The sequence below is a fragment of the Physeter macrocephalus genome, chromosome 10 (genome assembly GCF_002837175.3).
Source record: "Physeter macrocephalus isolate SW-GA chromosome 10, ASM283717v5, whole genome shotgun sequence".
NCBI lineage: Eukaryota > Metazoa > Chordata > Mammalia > Artiodactyla > Physeteridae > Physeter > Physeter macrocephalus.
In genome coordinates this window covers 17,250,105-17,268,456 of record NC_041223.1, presented here as the reverse complement: position 1 = coordinate 17,268,456, position 18,352 = coordinate 17,250,105, and the positions used below count along the sequence as shown (strand labels likewise).

Genomic DNA, 18,352 nt, shown 5'->3' with positions numbered 1-18,352 from the left:
TGGTGAACTTTTCTTAATGCCAGCTGTCTTACATCAGGTTCCCTAGAAGCAGAACCTGAGATGTGGATTCTTGTGCACATGATTTATTGAAGAAAAGCTTTCAGGAGAAACCTGTAAGTGAGAGAGGGAAGCAGGAGAGGCAGAGGAAGAAGCTGGACAGAGATGTGTTTTCAGGAGGAGTCTAGTCTCAGCCTCAGCCTGATCCCACAGGGAGGGGTGGGGAGCTCTGGAAGGTGAATTGCACTGTAGAGTTTGTCCTGCCAGAGAAAAGGAGGCCGAAAGCTGATTGGGGAGGAGGGAACAGCCTTCTAGGCATCTGTGGGGAGACAACGCCTGTCAACCACAGATAGTTCTCCTGAGAAGGGTATATAGATGTGAGTCCATATCTACAGTAATTGGGAAATCAGAGAACAGTCTTTTAAAGGGAGTCTGGGCATCTGGTATACCAGAGCACAAGATTATGAGCTGAGAACCTATATAAATTATTTCCTCGTAGCAGGTATTGTGCATCAATCATAGGAATGTGGACAGCTAGAGAGGCTCATGGAGAGAGTCCATAGGAGAGCAACAAAGTGATTGAGGGTTTTTTTAAATAAGTCTCTTGGGCTGGAATCGGAAAGGATTTATCTCAGAAAAGAAGCAGAAAAGAACTTTTTCACTGTCTTCAGGTATATGAAGGGTTATTAGACAGTACATCTTTAGGATGTACTGCACAGTGCTTTGTTTTCATCTCTACTGAGGAGAGCATAAAAGAAAATGAATGAAAATTGCAGCTGGAGGGGATTTAGATTAAATATGATAGAAATGTTCTTTATAATAAGTGCTCTTAGAAATGGAAGCATTTTAGAATCTCTCTCCATAAAGGTCTTTAAGATAGAATAAGCATTAACCTGCTACAGATGGTCATTCCTCTAAGAATCATGTCATAGACTTCAAGTGTGAGAAAACTATGAGACTAGGGAAAATAAGATATGAAGGTAGACAGATGGACAGACAGACCGACACCCACACCCGCACTTTAAAATGTCATTATTTTAAAACTTCCAGAATTAAACTAAAACTCTATAAATTTGCTTTAAAATACACACGTTTCTCAAATGAACATCTTCAGTTGTCTTTAGGAGCAGAGTGGAATACAAAAATGTGATTATGTAAACCATAACCAGGTTTTTTCCATTGTAAAATGCACTTTAAAAAATTGTTAGAGATCCTGGTTTTCTTTTTTTTAAATTAGGAAATTAAAAAACAAGGTAAATTTGGATAGAGCACAAATCTGAATCTTTATCAGAAGAAGCACACAGGGAATTCCCTGGCAGTCCAGTGGTTAGGACTCCACGCTCTCACTGCTGAGGGCCCGGGTTCAATCCCTGGTCAGGGAACTAAGATCCCACAAGCTGTGCAGCCAATAAATAAATAAATGAATTTTTTTAAAAAAGAAGAAGAAGCACATGTACTCTTAGGCACTAACGTAAATGATGGAAATGGACAGGTAACAAAAGAAAAATATTAAGTCTGTTTATGATTGACTAGTGAGGAATTTGTTTTGTTTTTCTAAAGATGAAGATTTTAGGAAAAGTAGAGCAGAGACCCTGAGAAAACAAATGATAACACCCTTTTTCAGAGGCAGCTATTTCGATCATACAGGAAGAATAATGCACTTCAGAAACCAATATATCTGGAAAGGAAGAGCATTCTAATATGTCATTTAAATGTATTATAGAGATTAGAACAATATTAATCCCCCTAATATACTAGAAAGATTAAAATAATATTAAGCACCTGCATAGCAAAAGTTCAAATACCTGGAGTTGATGTGAACTTTGAGCTCTCTTTTATCTGAAACCACAAGGGTGATAATAATACCATCATAAAAAGTCTGTTGCATGGGTACAGTATACTAAGAGCTTTGCTGCATTATCTTACTTTATTCTGGTAATAGTCCTGTGATATAGTTTATTGTCATTCCGTTTTCCAGGTGAAGGAACTGAGGCACAGAGAGGTTAAGTAATTTGCCCAAGGGCTTCCAGTTATTTGGGAGCCCTTACCTGTTAATCAATACTGTCTGCCTCCCCCTCGTCCATTTCCTGTCACAAGTATGCACAGAAAAGAACTTCATAGTAGAAATAATGCTTTGGAAAGTTGCTTTTCCCTAGAGGAGTGGCATTGCCACGTCCACACAGCTCCAGTGGAAAAGGACGGTCCTGGCACCATCTCCTGGGCTGTCAGGTCAGATTGTATCTGCTTTTTGGTGTCTTGATTCATGGAACATGATTTGATCGATGTCTTAACTTCATATCTAAAAACTGTTTTATAACAGAATTTTAATGCTGGAACAACTTATTTGTATTACACACAGAGTTAAATTTTTACGTATTTTATGAAAACACACCTGGAACTTCTCACATTGGCCATTCTGAAAGATCTTTCATCTAATTCTGCTAGGTTAAATTTGTTAATTTTCTATAATATTTCATTTTGTCCTTCTGTGTTTTTCAAAAAGTAGAAACCTAGTTTTTAAGCCCAAACTTTAAATGTCTCTGAACATATTCTAGATATCTAACCGCTATTTTCATCTCATCCATAGGATACCCAATACATCCCATAACACTTGTTAGGTGATAACATTGAACTGGTAACATGAGGCAGTCTAGAACAAAACAAGCAAGCGATTTTAAAAAATCAGTTTCAGGCTTCCACCTCTGTTTTACTAAAATGTCCTTAGTCTACACATTTTGTCTTCCACAAAGAGAGGTAATCCGAAGGTCAAACTACAGACAATTTCTGTTATCGAACTTACAATTGAACTGAGAAAGGTGTTTTGATGTTGGAAGATGTTGGAGAAGGAAAATCAAGATTCTTTTTGGAACACAGAATACAAAGAATCCGTTGTGTCTCTTGGTTTGATTTAGATGAAAACCTGCAGGGGAGGACGTGTTTCTCCTTTCATTTGGGTGACCCTTGTCTTTGGCCGGCATTTAGTCACCAACAGTGTTGCGAAGAAGGTGCCCAAAGGATTCATTCTGCTGCTTGGTAGACAGCCTTGGCCATCATTTCCATTTCAATCTTCCATTTTCTCCTGTTGCAGCTCAAGGAGTATGAGGCCCAGCACCGGCAGTCAGCTGCCTTGGACCCTGCTGACTGGCCAGACGGTTCTTACCCACCATTCGATGGCTCATCAAACTGCAATGTAAGTTTGCTGTCTCTTTGAGCATCTTAACCACTCCTACTAAAAAGGGACAGCCTACACAATTTCAGCCTTTAGACGTCTTTTTGCAGTCACCAACTCCCACCTGGATCTGGAAAGAGGTGTCTCTTCTGACGTGTTATTCTTTTCTTTACCTGGTAGCTGGGACAGCGCTATTCATGCTGGTTTTTTTTTTTTTTTAATTGAAGTAAAGTAGACACAACTTAAATTTTACCATTATAAGCATTTTAAGTGTTCAATTCAGTGGCATTAAGTACATACACTTTGCTGTACAACCATCTTCACAACCCACTTCCTGAACTTTTCCATCATCTGAAACAGATATTCCATAACCGTTAAACAATAACTCTCTATTCTCGCCTCACCTTCCCCCACTCCTGGCAACCACAGTTTGCTTCTTGTCTCTGAATTTGACTAGTCCAGGTACTTTATATAAGTAAAATCATATAATATTTTTCCTCTGTGTCTGGTTTATTTCACTTAGCACCATGTTTTCAAGACTTGTCCACATTACAGCTATACTAGAACTTCATTCCTTTTTATGGATGAACAATATTCCACTGCACATATATACCACATTTTGTTTAATTATTCATCTGTTGATAGACACTTGGGTGTTTCTCCCTTTTGGCTATTGTGAATATTGCTGTTATGAACATTGGTATACAAGTATCTGTTTGAATCCTTGCTGTCAAATCCTTTCCGTATGTACCTAGGAGTAGATAGAATTTCTGGATTATACGGTAATTCTATGTTTAACTTTCTGAGGAGCTGCTATACTGTTTTCCACAGTGGCTATACCATTTTACATTCCTGACAGCTGCGTGAAAGTTCCAATTTCTCTGCTTCCTCACCGACACTTGTGATTTTCCCATTTTTGATACTAGTCATCCTGATGGGTATAAAATGATATCATTGTGGTTTAGATTTGATTTCTCTAGTGTCTGATGATGTTTAGCATCTTTTTATGTGCTTGGCCATTTTTATACATTCCTCAGAGAAGTGTTTATTCAAGTTATTTGCCCATTGTTGAATTGGGTTTTTTGTTTTGTTGTTGGTTGTTGAGTTGTAGGAGTTCTTTATAGAGTCTGGAATCCTGTATCAGGTACATGACTTGTAAATATTTTCTCCCATTCTATGAGTTGCCTTTTTACTCTCTTGATAGCGTCCTTTGAGGCAGGAAAGTTTTAAATTTTAAAGTCCAATTTACCTTCGTTTTTGGTGTCATAACTAAGAAATCATTGCCATATCCATTGTCGTGAAGATCTTCTCCTATATTTTCTTTTAAGAGTTTATAGTTTTAGCTTTTAAGTTTAGGTCTATGACCCATTTTAAGTTAATGTTTGTATATAATATAACATATGGGTCCAACCTCATTCTTTTGTGGGTAGATACCTTGTTTTCCCAGAACCACTTGTTGAAAAGACTGTCCTTTCCCCCATTGAATGATCTTAGCACCCTTTTTGAAAATTAATTGACCATATATGTGAGGGTTTATTTCTGGGCTCTCTTATTTTATTTCTTTGGTTTATATGTCTTTCCTTTGCAGGCATCATACTGTTTTGATTAAGATAGCTTTATAGTAAGGTTTGAAATTGGGAGGTGTGAGACCTCCAACTTGATTCTTCTTTTTCAGGTTGTTTTAGCTATTAAGGTCCCTTGAGATTCCATATGAATTTTAGGATGGGTTTTTCTATTTCTGTGAAAAGTGCCATGAGATTTTGATAGGGATTTTATTGGATATTTGATAGGGATTTTATTTTATTTTATTGGATTGATTTGGGTAGTATTGTCATCTTAACATGAAGTCTTCCAATCCGTGAACACAGCTATTCTTCCATTTATTTATGTCTTCTTGAATTTCTTTCAGCATTGTTTTGTAGTTTTCAGTGTACAAGTCTTGTCTCCTTGGTTAAGTTTATTTTTAAGTATTTTATTCTTTTTGGTGCTATTATAAAATGAAACTGTTTAATTTCCTTTTTGAATTTTTTATTGCCAGTATATAAAGATGGAACTGATTTTCCTGTGTTGATTTTGTATCCTGCAACTTTGCTGAATTTCTTTATTATCTCTAACAGGTGTGTGTGTGTGTGTGTGTGTGTGTGTGTGTGTGTGTGTGTGTGTGTGTGTGTGTAAAATCTTTAGTGTTTTCTACATAGAAGACCATGTCACCTGTGAATAGAGGCAATTTTTCTTCTTCTTTTCCAGTTTTGATGCCTTTTATTATTCATGCTATTTTTAATGTGACCAAAACATTGCTTCTCAGGAGATCCACCAAGATCATAGGAATTAGAATTCCAGAGTTTCGAATAGACATTTCATGGTGCTATCATCAAACTGTGTGGAGTGAGAATGGAGGGAGTTAACCTTTTTCATCTATTATGCAATTTTTTTTTGTTTGTTTTTGTTTTCAAGATTTTGTTTATTTGAGTAGTTTGTAGCTACTATGCAGTTGTTTTGTTTGTTAGGTCCTCTCTTCCTTGAAGTCTGGAAGCAACTCTACCTCCATTTCTTTAGACTCTTGTTTCCTCTTGTCAGTGCTCCATACAGCCAGTCATCTTTCCAAAACATACCTCTCTTCTTACATTCGTGTGTTTCAGAAAAGCCTGATGGTTTTCCATTTTTACAAGATAAATTCCAAACTTCTTGGCACACTCAAGACCCTCTGTGATCTGGCTTTAATCAATTTCTCTACTACCATCTGTCACCCCTTGCTCCGGTAGGTCTCCACTCCATCCACATTGGACCCTGAATGCCTTACTGATCATACCTTGTATTTTCACACTCTCTGCTCTAATTTCTGTATTTCCTCTACCTAAAATGTCTTCCTGCAAATTTTTCCAGATAAAAATCTATGCATCTTTCAAAGTGAAGTCCAGCTGCCACCTCCTCTGAAACTTTAGCATCCTCAAGTGTATTTTTATAGCTTCCTGTTCTGTGCTTTGTTAAACTAGCTTGCTACATGAAACCTAACAGTTATCCTGGAGTGTCAGAGTTAATTGTATATATTTCAATTGGAAATTGTGAGCTCCTTGAGCAAGAAAGGCAGCTGTATTATCTTTGTGTCTCCAGTGAGTGCCTAACTCAGTGTTCAGCTCATGTAGCCTGCTTGAGAAACATTCAGTGAATAAACTTGTATTTGAATGGTCATCCTTCCTCGCTGCTTTAAGAGCATGTTTTATGTCTTGAGACTCTAGACTCAGTGTTTACACTTCTTTGCATCTAAGTAACAAATGATGGCATATCGTTAGTAAATATAACCCTCCCACTACCTTCTTGTCCCTGATTTCATGAATCAAACACCAGATTCCATTGCAGCTAAAACAAACAAACAAATAAACAAAAAACCCAAAGGATTATTCATTTGAAAGCTCTGCTTGGTTTGCTTTTGTGTGGAGGGGACTGAGACGTTACCATTTATAATAATAAATGTGTCATGTGCTAGCCAGCAGCATGTCCTGGGACTATGAGGTAATCAGAGGAACCATGTCCATGGTTTTCACTGTGCCTTTTGGGGTCTCTTATCCCCTAGTTCTAACATAATATAAATGTAAATCATGAATCCAAAGAATCATGAAGAATAAATATCGTAACTCAGGGCTGATGTGATTCAAACCCAACTCGGGGGGAGAACACACAGCCTCAGTTGTCCATAGTGGGTCTTTTAGTGTCCGTCTCACTGGATACTGTCCTGATTAATAGCATCTGAGTCAAGGGAGAGGTTACAAGACTATCCATTCAGAGAAACAGGCCTGTAGTAAAACCTCACATACTTAGATGGTAAGGAGAGAGGCTTATCTCATTTAGGAAAAAGTTACTATAAATAGAGTACTGTAGGCATTTTGAACAAGCTGCTAAGAAAGTATTATATTAAGTATTGGTTTGTTGAACCCCTTTCAGAGGGTAAATCACAACCATCACCTTGATATCAGCTGACAGAATGAAATGGGTACTTCTTAAAAGCTGGGCATTCGTTCTCTTGAGCATTTCTTTGTTTATTTAGGAGGCATCTGTGGAGCCTCTGCCGAGCACTTGCTATGTGCTAGGCTTCATGCTAGGGATCCAGGTTACAAAGGTGAAGGAGAGAGAGAGGCCCTGCCCCAGTGGAGTTTACCCTGCAGTGCAGAGGTTAAAGTTAGCCTCACACGTGCTCACACAGACTCACATACATGGTTACATTATTAACTCCTTACAAACTGTTACTTCATAGACGGCTCAAAAATAAACTCGGCCTTTCCTAGTTGGAGGGAGGGCCAGGGGTACCATATGCTCCTTCCGCTTCCTGCACAATTTCCCAGAAGCTCTAGAATGACTTGTCTTTTTGCTGAAAGATGTAGGTGAAGACAGTCTAGTCAGCAGTGGAGAGAGTTTTCTGAAGAAAGGCTGTTTACTCTGTGTATTTTGCTAGCTGCCTCTGTGCAAACAACCCACACCCATGTTCAGTCACGCTCTTTATCACTGCACGGTAATGAACCGTTGGCACCGAAGTTTGCTTGTACTTGATTGTGATCCCGACGTACGTGACACTTGCCCCTCTTACCCTGACTTTAGTCTGTCCCATGTTTTCCTGGAGACTCAGCAAGAAACTCCATCCAAAATATTCCTTCTTACTGATGCTCCATTTGCCTACTAGCAGGGTAATTAATTTCAGATAATTCCCAATGTGTCCTACTCCAGCTGCCTTGGGTTCGGTGCTTTGATTATCTTTTGTGCGAGGGCCAGGGCTTTTCAGCTTTCTATCGATTCTTTTCTATACTGAGATGCAAATAGCCCACTGGCCATAGTGGGGAATGCCCAGGCCATGAAAGTTGCAGAGATCATAAGGCCTTTGTCACCAGACCTCAATGCCTATATTGATGCCTGTCGTGCTTTAGGGTTTCATTTGCATTGATTCATAGGCTTCCCCCACCCCCAGAACTGGCATTCGATAATTGCATGTTGCTTCACAATAAATCCATATTCACATTCTCAGTTTCCAAGAGTATAAAGTACTAAAGATAGTTACCAGGGGAAGTGAAAAATAGCTTTCTCTTTGCCAGAGGGGAATCTGTTCTCTGCTGTTTTTCATTAATAACAAACTTCTGTTGTGAGTGTTAGAGTTTTTAAAAAGAATTTCTGGTTGAGTACTTAACTGGATTCCTTGTTAAACATCTGAACGCTTATTTTAATATTTTTCATTTTATTTTAGTAACTTTCGTTTTCCTTCGCCTCCTGCAGGGGAAAGGTTGTAAGAGTTCTCATTTTAAGCTTTCAGCTTTGTGCGTTGAGGTTCAGTTTACCTTCTGATTAAGAAAACGTTTAAAGAAATTGTGCTCTCTATCTTACCGGGGTTTAAAGTTTTTTTACTCAAGGCGTACATTTTAGTAAATCCTAGTTTTTGTTTTTACAAAAGTGGTAGGTAAGAGTTGGTGATCTGTACCTGAAATACTTGCAGTGAACTCTCTTTCCGAAAAATGTCAACTTGTAAATTATTTGATTATGATGCTATTCAAATTATTTTTTAAAATAGATAATATATAAAGAAATATTAAAGCAACAACAAGGACAGTAAAGCACCAGAGCTCTTAGAGTCCATTGCAGACATCTATTTTGGTCGCGTTCAATTGTTTCACTTCATACAAACTGTGTTCCAGAAAAAGTTGGAATTATGTTTCTGTATCTGGAGCTCCTTACCAGGGTGAAGCAACTATGGTGAAATGTTTTGTGAAGTGAATTATTTTGTAAAGCAAGTCATCGTTTCATAATTGATCACTTTTTTTTTTTTTTTGCGGTACATGGGCCTCTCACTGCTGTGGCCTCTCCCTGTTGCGGAGCACAGGCTCCGGAAGCGCAGGCTCAGCAGCCATGGCTCACGGGCCCAGCCGCTCTGCGGCATGTGGGTTCTTCCCGGACCGGGACGCGAACCCGTGTTCCCTTCATCGGCAGGCGGACTCTCAACCACTGCGCCACCAGGGAAGCCCCATAATTGATCACTTTTACATTTGGGGAAATTTAGAGTTGGGAAATATTTGTGCAAAGAGTGCTATGTTATCACTGTGGTGTCATAATAATACCTTACATCTATATGTGCATCTCTGCATAACCTTTCATTCCAATTCTGAATATAGCTTTGCCACTAACCTGGGGAGCCATGTGGTTGAACTGTGTCCAGATTTGGGGTAACAAAGACACAACATCAGGTGGTCATTTCTTCCACTTTTTACAAAATACTATTTTAAGTGTTTCCCTGATTGAGGACTTTCAAGGTCGCAACTAAAATCTCCCCATATTGTTGGCATGATGCAGGGCTGTTAAATCTTTTGGGGGCTTTTTCTAAAATTATAAACCATAAACTTGGCCCTCACCAGCAGATGGTTTTTACTGAGGCTTTTCTGAGTCATTTCACCTGCCTCAATTACAGCCATTGTCTTCCAGCCAGAAGATTCAGGTCTGTTGTTTTGGAAGAAGAAGTTGCTATAGACTTAGTCTAATCTAGAACTTTCTAAAAGATAGTGTGCTGAAGGCCAGGAGAGCATTCCACAAAATTACTTTTTTAGTGGTTCTTGGGGTGAATGGCCTAATTTCTATTACGGCCAAAGAAAAGGTGGACAGTTTAATCATTTAATACAGAATGTGGTCAGAGAACAGAGCTCATGCTCATGGGGTGTTCCTTTTGGGGGCAGAACGACGCTTCTGCTTGTCCAAGAGACGCCTGTAAATGCAAGGTGCTCTTCTTAGAGTCCAGGACTCTGGGTTGAACCAGATTTTTTAAAACTTGGCTATTCTTAAATATAATTAATAAAGTGAAAATAATTCTTATTTTGACTAGGTTTCTTTTACTAGGGTGAACTTCTAGACAATGCCTATAAGTTACAATTTATCAGAAGCTTTATTTTTATATTGCAAAAGGTGTTAAAGGAAGATAGAAACCAATATTATTAGCTTTGTTGTTTGGGGAAATCTGATTCCCAAACAACATTGTCATTTTTTTAATGACAATACATGATGAATTTACAGAATTGTCTTCCACCTATAGATAGAACCAGCGATTTTTTAAAAATAAAATTTTCATATTTTTGCTGACTTTGAGTAAATATTTATTGGATGCATAAACTATGTGAAGATTCACATAGACCTTAGTATTAAAGTTGACATTATAGGTCCAGTAAAGGTATCTTTTTGTAAATGGTTGACCTTTCTACTGTCTTTCTGCTCTTATATTATTGGTTTTATAAGGAAATTTAAGAGAGAATAGATTCCAAGCATAAAAATAACTTACATTACTGAATGTAAGTTACTGTTTGCTTTTAATCGTGTTGATATGTTTTCCTTGAATCTCTCTTCCTAAAAAGGATTTTTTTTCATAACAACATATGAGTTTCAGCTGAAAAGGGTTCTCACTGGCAAGGTAAGTTTTGATTTGTGGCTAGAAAATGGTTGTGCTTGTTGTAACTTTAATTCTTATACTAGCTAGGCTTAAATACAACATGGTTGGATGTGTGCTTTGGCTCTTTATTTCTTTTTTTTTTTTTCGGTACGCGGGCCTCTCACTGTTGTGGCCTCTCCCGTTGCGGAGCACAGGCTCCGGACGCGCCGGCCCAGTGGCCATGGCTCTTGGGCCCAGACGCTCCACGGCATGTGGAATCCTCCCGGACCAGGGCACGAACCCGTGTCCCCTGCATTGGCAGGCAGACTCTCAACCACTGAGCCACCAGGGAAGCCCCAACATATATTTTTAAACCCACAAACATTAGTGTTATTGTTTTAATTAATACGTATTTCTATTTCTATTGTTGTTATTCTTTCTGTTGTCATTGTTCCTTTTTGCATTTTTTTGCTTCTATCTAGGATCATTTTCCTTCTGCCAAAGAACTCTCTTTAGTATTTTAGTGAAGGTCAAATGGGGATGAATTCTAAGTTTTTGTTTGTTGGAAAAAGTATTTATTAATTTTTGAAGGATATATTCATTAGGTATGGAATTCTCAATTCACATTTATTTTCTTACATTATTTCAAAGATGTGATTCGATTGATTCATGGTTTCTGTTGCTTCTATTAAGAGGTCAGCTGTCAGTCTTGCTGCCTCTTTGAAGGTAATGTGTGTTTTTCCTTGCTTTTAAAAATATTTTTCTGTTTTTCCTTGGTTTGCAGAAGTTTTATTATGATGTGCCTAGATATGGTTTTCTTTGATTTTATCCTGTTTGAGGTTTGCAGATCTTCTTGAATTTATGACTTAATATCTCTTGGTAGTTGTAGAAAATTCTCATGCAGTAGCTCTTCTAGTATTGCATCTTCCACAATCTCTCCTCTAATTACATGTATGTTAGATCTTTACATGGGGTCCCACATATCTCTTATGACCTCTTAAAAGTATTCTTTATATTTTTTCCCTCTTTGGACTTTATTCTGGACACTTTCTAGTGACCTATGTTTCAGTTCACCAAGCCTCTTTTCTGCTGTGTCTAATATGTTATTAAATCCATTCTTTAAATTCTTAATTCAATTATTGTATTTTTTGTTCGAAAATTTCCCTTTAAATTTTTTCACATACCCTAGTTTAATGAAATTCACCATCTTTTTATTTGTTTTGCCAAAATCAAAATCATAACTATTTTAATATCTACATTTGATAATTCTAATATGTAAATCATTTGTTGGTTTGTTTCTATTATTTATTTTTCAATCACAGTTTCATTTTGTTTTGTTGCATGTGGGATCTTCCCGGACCGGGGCACGAACCCGTGTCCCCTGCATCGGCAGGTGGACTCTCAACCACTGCGCCACCAGGGAAGCCCAACTCTTTATTTCTTGAACAGAGGAAGAGCTTTTTTCAATTCATTTGACTTCTGATTTGACCAGGAGAAAGAGCAAAAGTATGGCCTAGTGGTCATTTGCCAGAGGGCTTTTTCACCCTGTTTGCTTGGGCTAGCATGTTCATGCCATGCTACGTTACACTGTGTCCAAAAAAGGAACACTTTTCTAAATCTTTCTAAATGTAACTATGGCAAAGGTAACTCTTATTGATTCAGGTCTTCTAATGCGTACTTGAAGCCTTGAGATGATTATTCAGACTTTCATAGATACCTTCTACAAATTTCTTTTTTATTTGGCTGGCTGGGAAGAGGAAGCAATATTCCTCTTAATTTTAACAAAAGTAATTTTGAAATGAAAATGATGGTAAAATAGAGACATATTAAAATTTTCTTTAGAAGAGTAGACGTAATGATTCTTTAGACCTGTAGCTTATGGAGAGACTAGAGACAAAATCAGTCCATTGGAATAACATGTGTCACAAAGTCTTGTGAGAAAGATGACTTTTGCTCTCACTGGACATAAGCTGACCAAGAACCACTGCTTAGATGACTTCTTGTCATTTATTCCACACCACCCTCTCTCCCCAGCCTTGTCCCTGTGAGAAGGGCCAAAGTTGGAGGCGTGTGTTTGCTGTGAGTCCCTTGAGATCATCATCTTTAAACAAAGTTAGACAGGAAGGAGGCTCTGGCCTCGAGAAAGCCAGGCGTTTGCCCAGTGAGGGGGCTGGTTAAAGCTCACAAATGTGAATCAGACTTTGGGTCCAGATCCTAGCTCTGCCACCTATTAGCTCTGCATCTGAGGGCAAGTTGTTTCATCTCTTTGTGCCTCAAAACTTGGGCCAAGTGTATCTACCTCACACGGGTGTTGCAAGGATTAAATGGCACCAAGTAAATACTCAACGAACGCCAGCCTCTATTGCTTTATGTGACGATCTTCTACCTTGCCATTAACTGTCATTCTTAAAATACTGGAGTTCCCGTCAAAAGTTTTATTTTTGTACATGCCATTAACATGGCAGCAGCGCTTCTGCTTTTGCGTATTACGGCAGACAGACTGGAGTTGTCAGAACAAGCTTAATGTAAATAGTGTGTGTTTAATTGGTTATGTTTTTACCAAACACATGATCAGTTTATTTTCTGTTTCAGAAGGTGTAAGTGTCTGTGGGCTTAGGAACGGGTCTGGTATGATTTCAGTAACATATGAGGCCTTAGGATTACTGTTTGGGAAAAATAAACACTAATTGTATTGAAATTATCTAGGGCCATATAGTGACAATGAGGCCGTCTCATTGAGCATGTGGGTGTGCGCTTCCATGCCTGTTAACGTTGGGGGGTGTTCTTACAGCAGGCCCAGAAATAGTTGGAAATTTGGCTCTTTGCAGCCGGCAAACCAGCCCGGTATCGGTACACGTCTATCTTCACTGGTCTGTATGGTCACAGGGAGTTGAGGATGCTGCCTGCACACCCTCCTCAACACATCAAGGGCCACGTGAACAAAAGTAAACAACGACAGAATATCCAGATAGAATATAATCTGAGGGTTATGTAACCTATTGTTATCATTTAAAAATTTTAAGTTAGTTTTTGGGCACATTCTGGTCTGTTATTTCTTTTCTTTTCTTTTTTTTTTCTTTCTAAGATTTTACTGTCACCCTCAGCTTCATCTTTCTTTCTTTCTTTTTTAAATTTTTTTGGCCTCACTGTGTGGCTTGCGAGATCTTAGTTCCCCGACCAGGGAATGAACCTGGGCCCTCGGCAGTGAGAGCGTGGAGTCCTAACCCCTGGACTGCCAGGGACTTCCCTGTTGTTTCTTTTATTAGGTCGAACCACGTGAACTGGAAATATTAGCTTTTGACCTTAAAAATAGCAATCTCATTTGTCCAACCTAATACGTATATACCAAACAGGATCTACGACATTTACCCTAGCTAGCTGATTATATCTAAATACAGATATTTGTAATATAATATGGGCTAAGGATTGGCATTTAGATTTGCAATGCCAATTTCTTACTTCACTTTGGGGATGAACCTTAGGGAGCTTGGGGTAAGAGAGGATTTCCATTACTTGTTCAATGATAGTGATTCATTACATGTTAATTCCTCATTAGATCATTTGCCCTGGTACCAAATCTTATATAATGGATGGGTTGGAGAGAGACCCAGGTCCTGTCATGGTTCATGAGTCAGATCCAGACTGAGGGCCGCTTCCAGCCTAAGCCAGCTTACTGAAGTCAGGGACTGCCCATCACTTGTTCAGAGTCCATTTGAACTGTAAGTCACTATATCAGAACTCTTAGAACTACACCCAGTCATCAAGGACATTCATCGAGAAAGCAATATTTTAACACAACCAAATTCTAATTCAAATTCTGATTATTCACAGAATAATTTCTGTAGCAATATCCCTGTATTCTCGTCTCTGTCCCTTTTCCTTTCCCTTTTTGTATCACACTCTCTCTCATCCCTTGTTGATTGTACTATTACTAGTATAATTCTAATAACGTTGCATAATTAGTTCCTACAAGGACACTTCTTGCCCTGTGCTTTTTTTTTTTTTTTTTTTTGCGTTACGCGGTCCCTCACTGTTGTGGCCTCTCCCGTTGCGGAGCACAGGTTCCGGACGCGCAGGCTCAGCGGCCATGGCTCACGGGCCCAGCCGCTCGGCGGCATGTGGGATTCCCCCGGACCGGGGCACGAACCCGTGTCCGCTGCATAGGCAGGCGGACTCTCAACCGCTACGCCACCAGGGGAGCCCTTGCCCTGTGCTTTTGAGCCAGAGTGTAGGTGAAAGAATGCCATCTTGAACATTCTTTTACTCTTTCATTGTGTAAACATTACTGAGTACCGACTATAGGTCAGTCCCTATACACAGGAGTTTATATTTGAGAAGAAGAGACAGACAAGTGGATAGCATGGTTGGGGCCCTAATTGGAATATTTCTACCGAGTGTGTGAAATACGCACAGAAAGTCCACTAAGCCCCAGTGAGGAGAGTGTGGAAAGCCCAGTGAAGGTGACTGAAACTGAGCAAGAGTTCACCAGGAGGAGGAAGAGAAACCTGTTAGGTAGAAGGAGCAGCAAGGCCGGTGGCTTTAGGTGAATAGGTGGGTAAATCTTCAAACTTGGGTCGTATGAGAAAATGGATTTAAATAATAAAGTTTTTCTCAGTATCAGTATCTTGACTAATACGGTACTGATTCTTTTCTTTGCTCGTTCTTATTTATAAATTGGCTCTGTAATAGGTTGTTTGGTTCCTATGACTGCAATTTGTTTTGTTTTTAATTGAAGTATAGTTGATTTATAAAGTTATGTTAGTTTCAGGTGTACAGTAAAGTGATTCAGTTACACACACACACACATTTTCAGATTCTTGTCCATTATAGCTTATTATAAGGTATTGAATATAGATCCCTGTGCTATACAGTAGGTCCTTGTTGGTTATCTGTTTTATACCTAGCAGTGTGTATCTGCTAATCCCAAACTCCTGATTTATCACCCTCACCCCTTTCCTCTTTGGTAACAATAAGTTTGTTTTCTGTGTCTGTGATTCTGTTTTGTAAATAAGTTCATTTGTATCATTTTTTAAGATTCCACATATAAGTGATATCATATGATATTTGTCTTTTTCTGTCTGACTTCACTTAATATGATAATTTCTAGGTCCATCTGTGTTGCTGCAAATGGCATTATTTCATTCTTTTTTATGGCTGAGTAGTATTCCACAGTGTGTGTATATATGTGTGTGTGTATATATATATATATATATGCCACATCTTCTTTGTTCCTCTGTCAATGGACATTTAGGTTGCTTCCATATATGATTGCAGTTTTAAAATGTACATCATTCGTGTTTTTCATCTTGTCTTTGAGGTCTCCTTTAATAGAATTCATGTTCTTCTTTAATTATTTTATAGAGAGAAGCAACTGTTAGGAATTTCTTCTTGTTCCTTGAGTTATATTTTCTTCTGATAGAGAGATGGGATCAAAAGATAGAATCATTGTGTTTGTCCATGCCTTTTTTCTCTCTCTCTCTTTTTTTCCCCTTGTTATAGTTTGTTTGAGTAGTTCTCATGCATTTCTTTTCACTTTGATCATGCTTGGGTAGCTCAGGTCACATTTTCTGTTTGTGCTGATATAATGAAGATTACTTTTTGACCTGTTTGCCATGCTGCCAGACAGTGGAGTGTTCTCCTTCCTTTATTTTGTGATCCATTCATGTTTGTTGTTGCTATAGCCTAATGTAATAGCTGGGGAAGTGGGAAAACCCACCTGAGGTGGAATGTGGTCTTCATTGGGATACCGGGCTCGGCTTTCTCTCTCCTAAGAGTTTGATAAATGTGCTGCATCACTGTTCATGTTGCTTGCTTAAGGGTGGGGAATGGGTACCCCAGAGCCAGTCTGTCTTTACTTTATTCCTCCAATTCCTGGTGAATTTCTAGAGGCTTCATTTCAATCAGGATCAGCCTTACCATTGACTTTCCATCTTTTCACTCATTACTCTCCTGAAGCAATTTCTGCTGCTCTTAGATCCGAAGAAGATAAAGAAGGGCACACAGTTTGCTTCCTTTTCTGTGGGTCTTCAGGAATTTTTTTCTTAGCTCGATCAGGGAGTTCTAAAGTTTAATGTATTAGGTTATATACTTTTGTTTGGATGCTCTTGGTGGAGTGTTTTTGCCAGTTTTTAGTAATTGTGTTTTGCTGGACACTATCGCTCATTTTGTTAGTTGTGGGAGAGATATTCTGTGGTTTAGTTTTCAGCAGTCATCATGACCTGATTGTTTTGCCAGTTAGATGACCACAAACAATTTTTCTCGCTCTAATCGATTCATTTTCTAAGGCAGTGAATCAATTGGGGCCTCCTGATCACAGCCATCGGGTTAATGTGTTATTCTTTGTGTTTATAGAAACACAAAGACAAGCTAAGCTGTCTTCTCTTTGGAAGTAAATTTGCTTATTATTCATTCTACAAACATAAGGAGAAGTGTGTTAAGGTCACACATAGATTGTGACTCTGGGACGTACCTTCGGCCCATCTGCCTCCGTCTTCAACAGATGCCCGTGCTGATCAGTAGCCTGAGTTTGGGTTGGAGGAAAGAACTTGGTGTCCGCACCTTCCCTCCGTTGCCTTGCAGGCTCCATCAGTTCTCTGTATTCCTACATCGTCATGTGCCTAGGCAAGGTTGTTTGGCAGCCGTGTCCAAGAATCATCGTGCCTGATCCATGAATCAGTCAGTCTAAGATGCCATAAAAGTAATGTGACTTTGCAAACACCACCCAATCTCTTGGGAGACTTAGCGCTTCTGAGATGAAAACTTCCATCAGCTCCAGAAACTAGAGCCTCAAAAGCATATGTAATTGCCCTACTTGGCAGTCCTGTTCTGAATCATCCTTTTTCCATGGCACGGGCTATGTGAGAATTGAATACACTTGGGAATGAGTGGGTTTGGTGTTTTGCTTTAGTTCTTAGTGTACCTGACACCATAGATTTGTTTTGGGTAACACTCCCCCACTCTTTACAGAGGGGCCTGTAGAGTTAGTTGTTGACTGCCTTCCCCTAACTTCTTTTGTATCTCAACTCACCTATTTTATACGAACAGCAGGGTTCTCTGACCTATGGGCAGGGTGACATAATCTCAAGCAGTAAAATCTTCCCAAGATTTACAGAGTGAAGGGGAAGTTGGTTCTTTTTCTTTCACTTAACCTCTCTCCTCCCCCAACTCCTTTCAGGAGAAGGAAAGGCATTTTCTCTGCTTCATGGAAACTTGCAGAATTGGGACGAGTGTGCTTACTTGTTATTCAAGTCTCCCTAGACGTGGCTGTAGGACTCCTGAGGTCTTCTATTTTCTCATTCCTTATAGGGAAAGTAGCAACATTATTTGGGGGTGATTAAAAGCAATTCAGAGTTCATGAGTTTTAAGAAAAAGAATAGAGTTTATTGTGGAATGTAGCATCCCTTTGCTGTTCCTTTGGTTCTGTAGTTAGTTTTTTAAACAGTTTCTTTAAGTGAATTAAGTGCTGACAAGCCTTTGCCTCTAGGGGATGGTAACATTACCTCAAATTCTCACATACTTTTTACAAGTATGAGTATCATGTAATTATCTTCTCCTCCTCTGTCTCCTCCTCCTTCTTCTTCAAATCTGGTGACAACTAGTTAATTTTGAAACTGCCAGAGAGATTATTTCAGTGTTACACTGTACCTCTGGGAGAAGAATGGAATTTCATCTTTTTTTCCATATGCTGACAAAAATCTCCTAATTTCAGAGGGCAATGATGTCACCAGCTAATGAGCAAAATATTTCTTACTAAACAGATGAGTCCTCCCCTGACTCCTTTGTGAAACTAGGGGAAAAAACCC

The 18,352-nt window shown here is 38.9% G+C and overlaps 1 protein-coding gene across 4 annotated transcripts in view; it reads left to right on the top strand.

Moving 5' to 3' along the window:
* SASH1 (SAM and SH3 domain containing 1) overlaps positions 1–18,352 on the top strand; it is a 338,740-nt gene that overhangs the window by 272,999 nt on the left and 47,389 nt on the right. For all 4 annotated transcript variants that reach the window (XM_055087444.1, XM_024122578.3, XM_028494340.2 and 1 more), the window contains exon 8: positions 3,086–3,187. In XM_055087444.1, the coding sequence (XP_054943419.1) occupies positions 3,086–3,187 (102 nt within the window). The remainder of the gene's footprint in view (positions 1–3,085; positions 3,188–18,352) is intronic.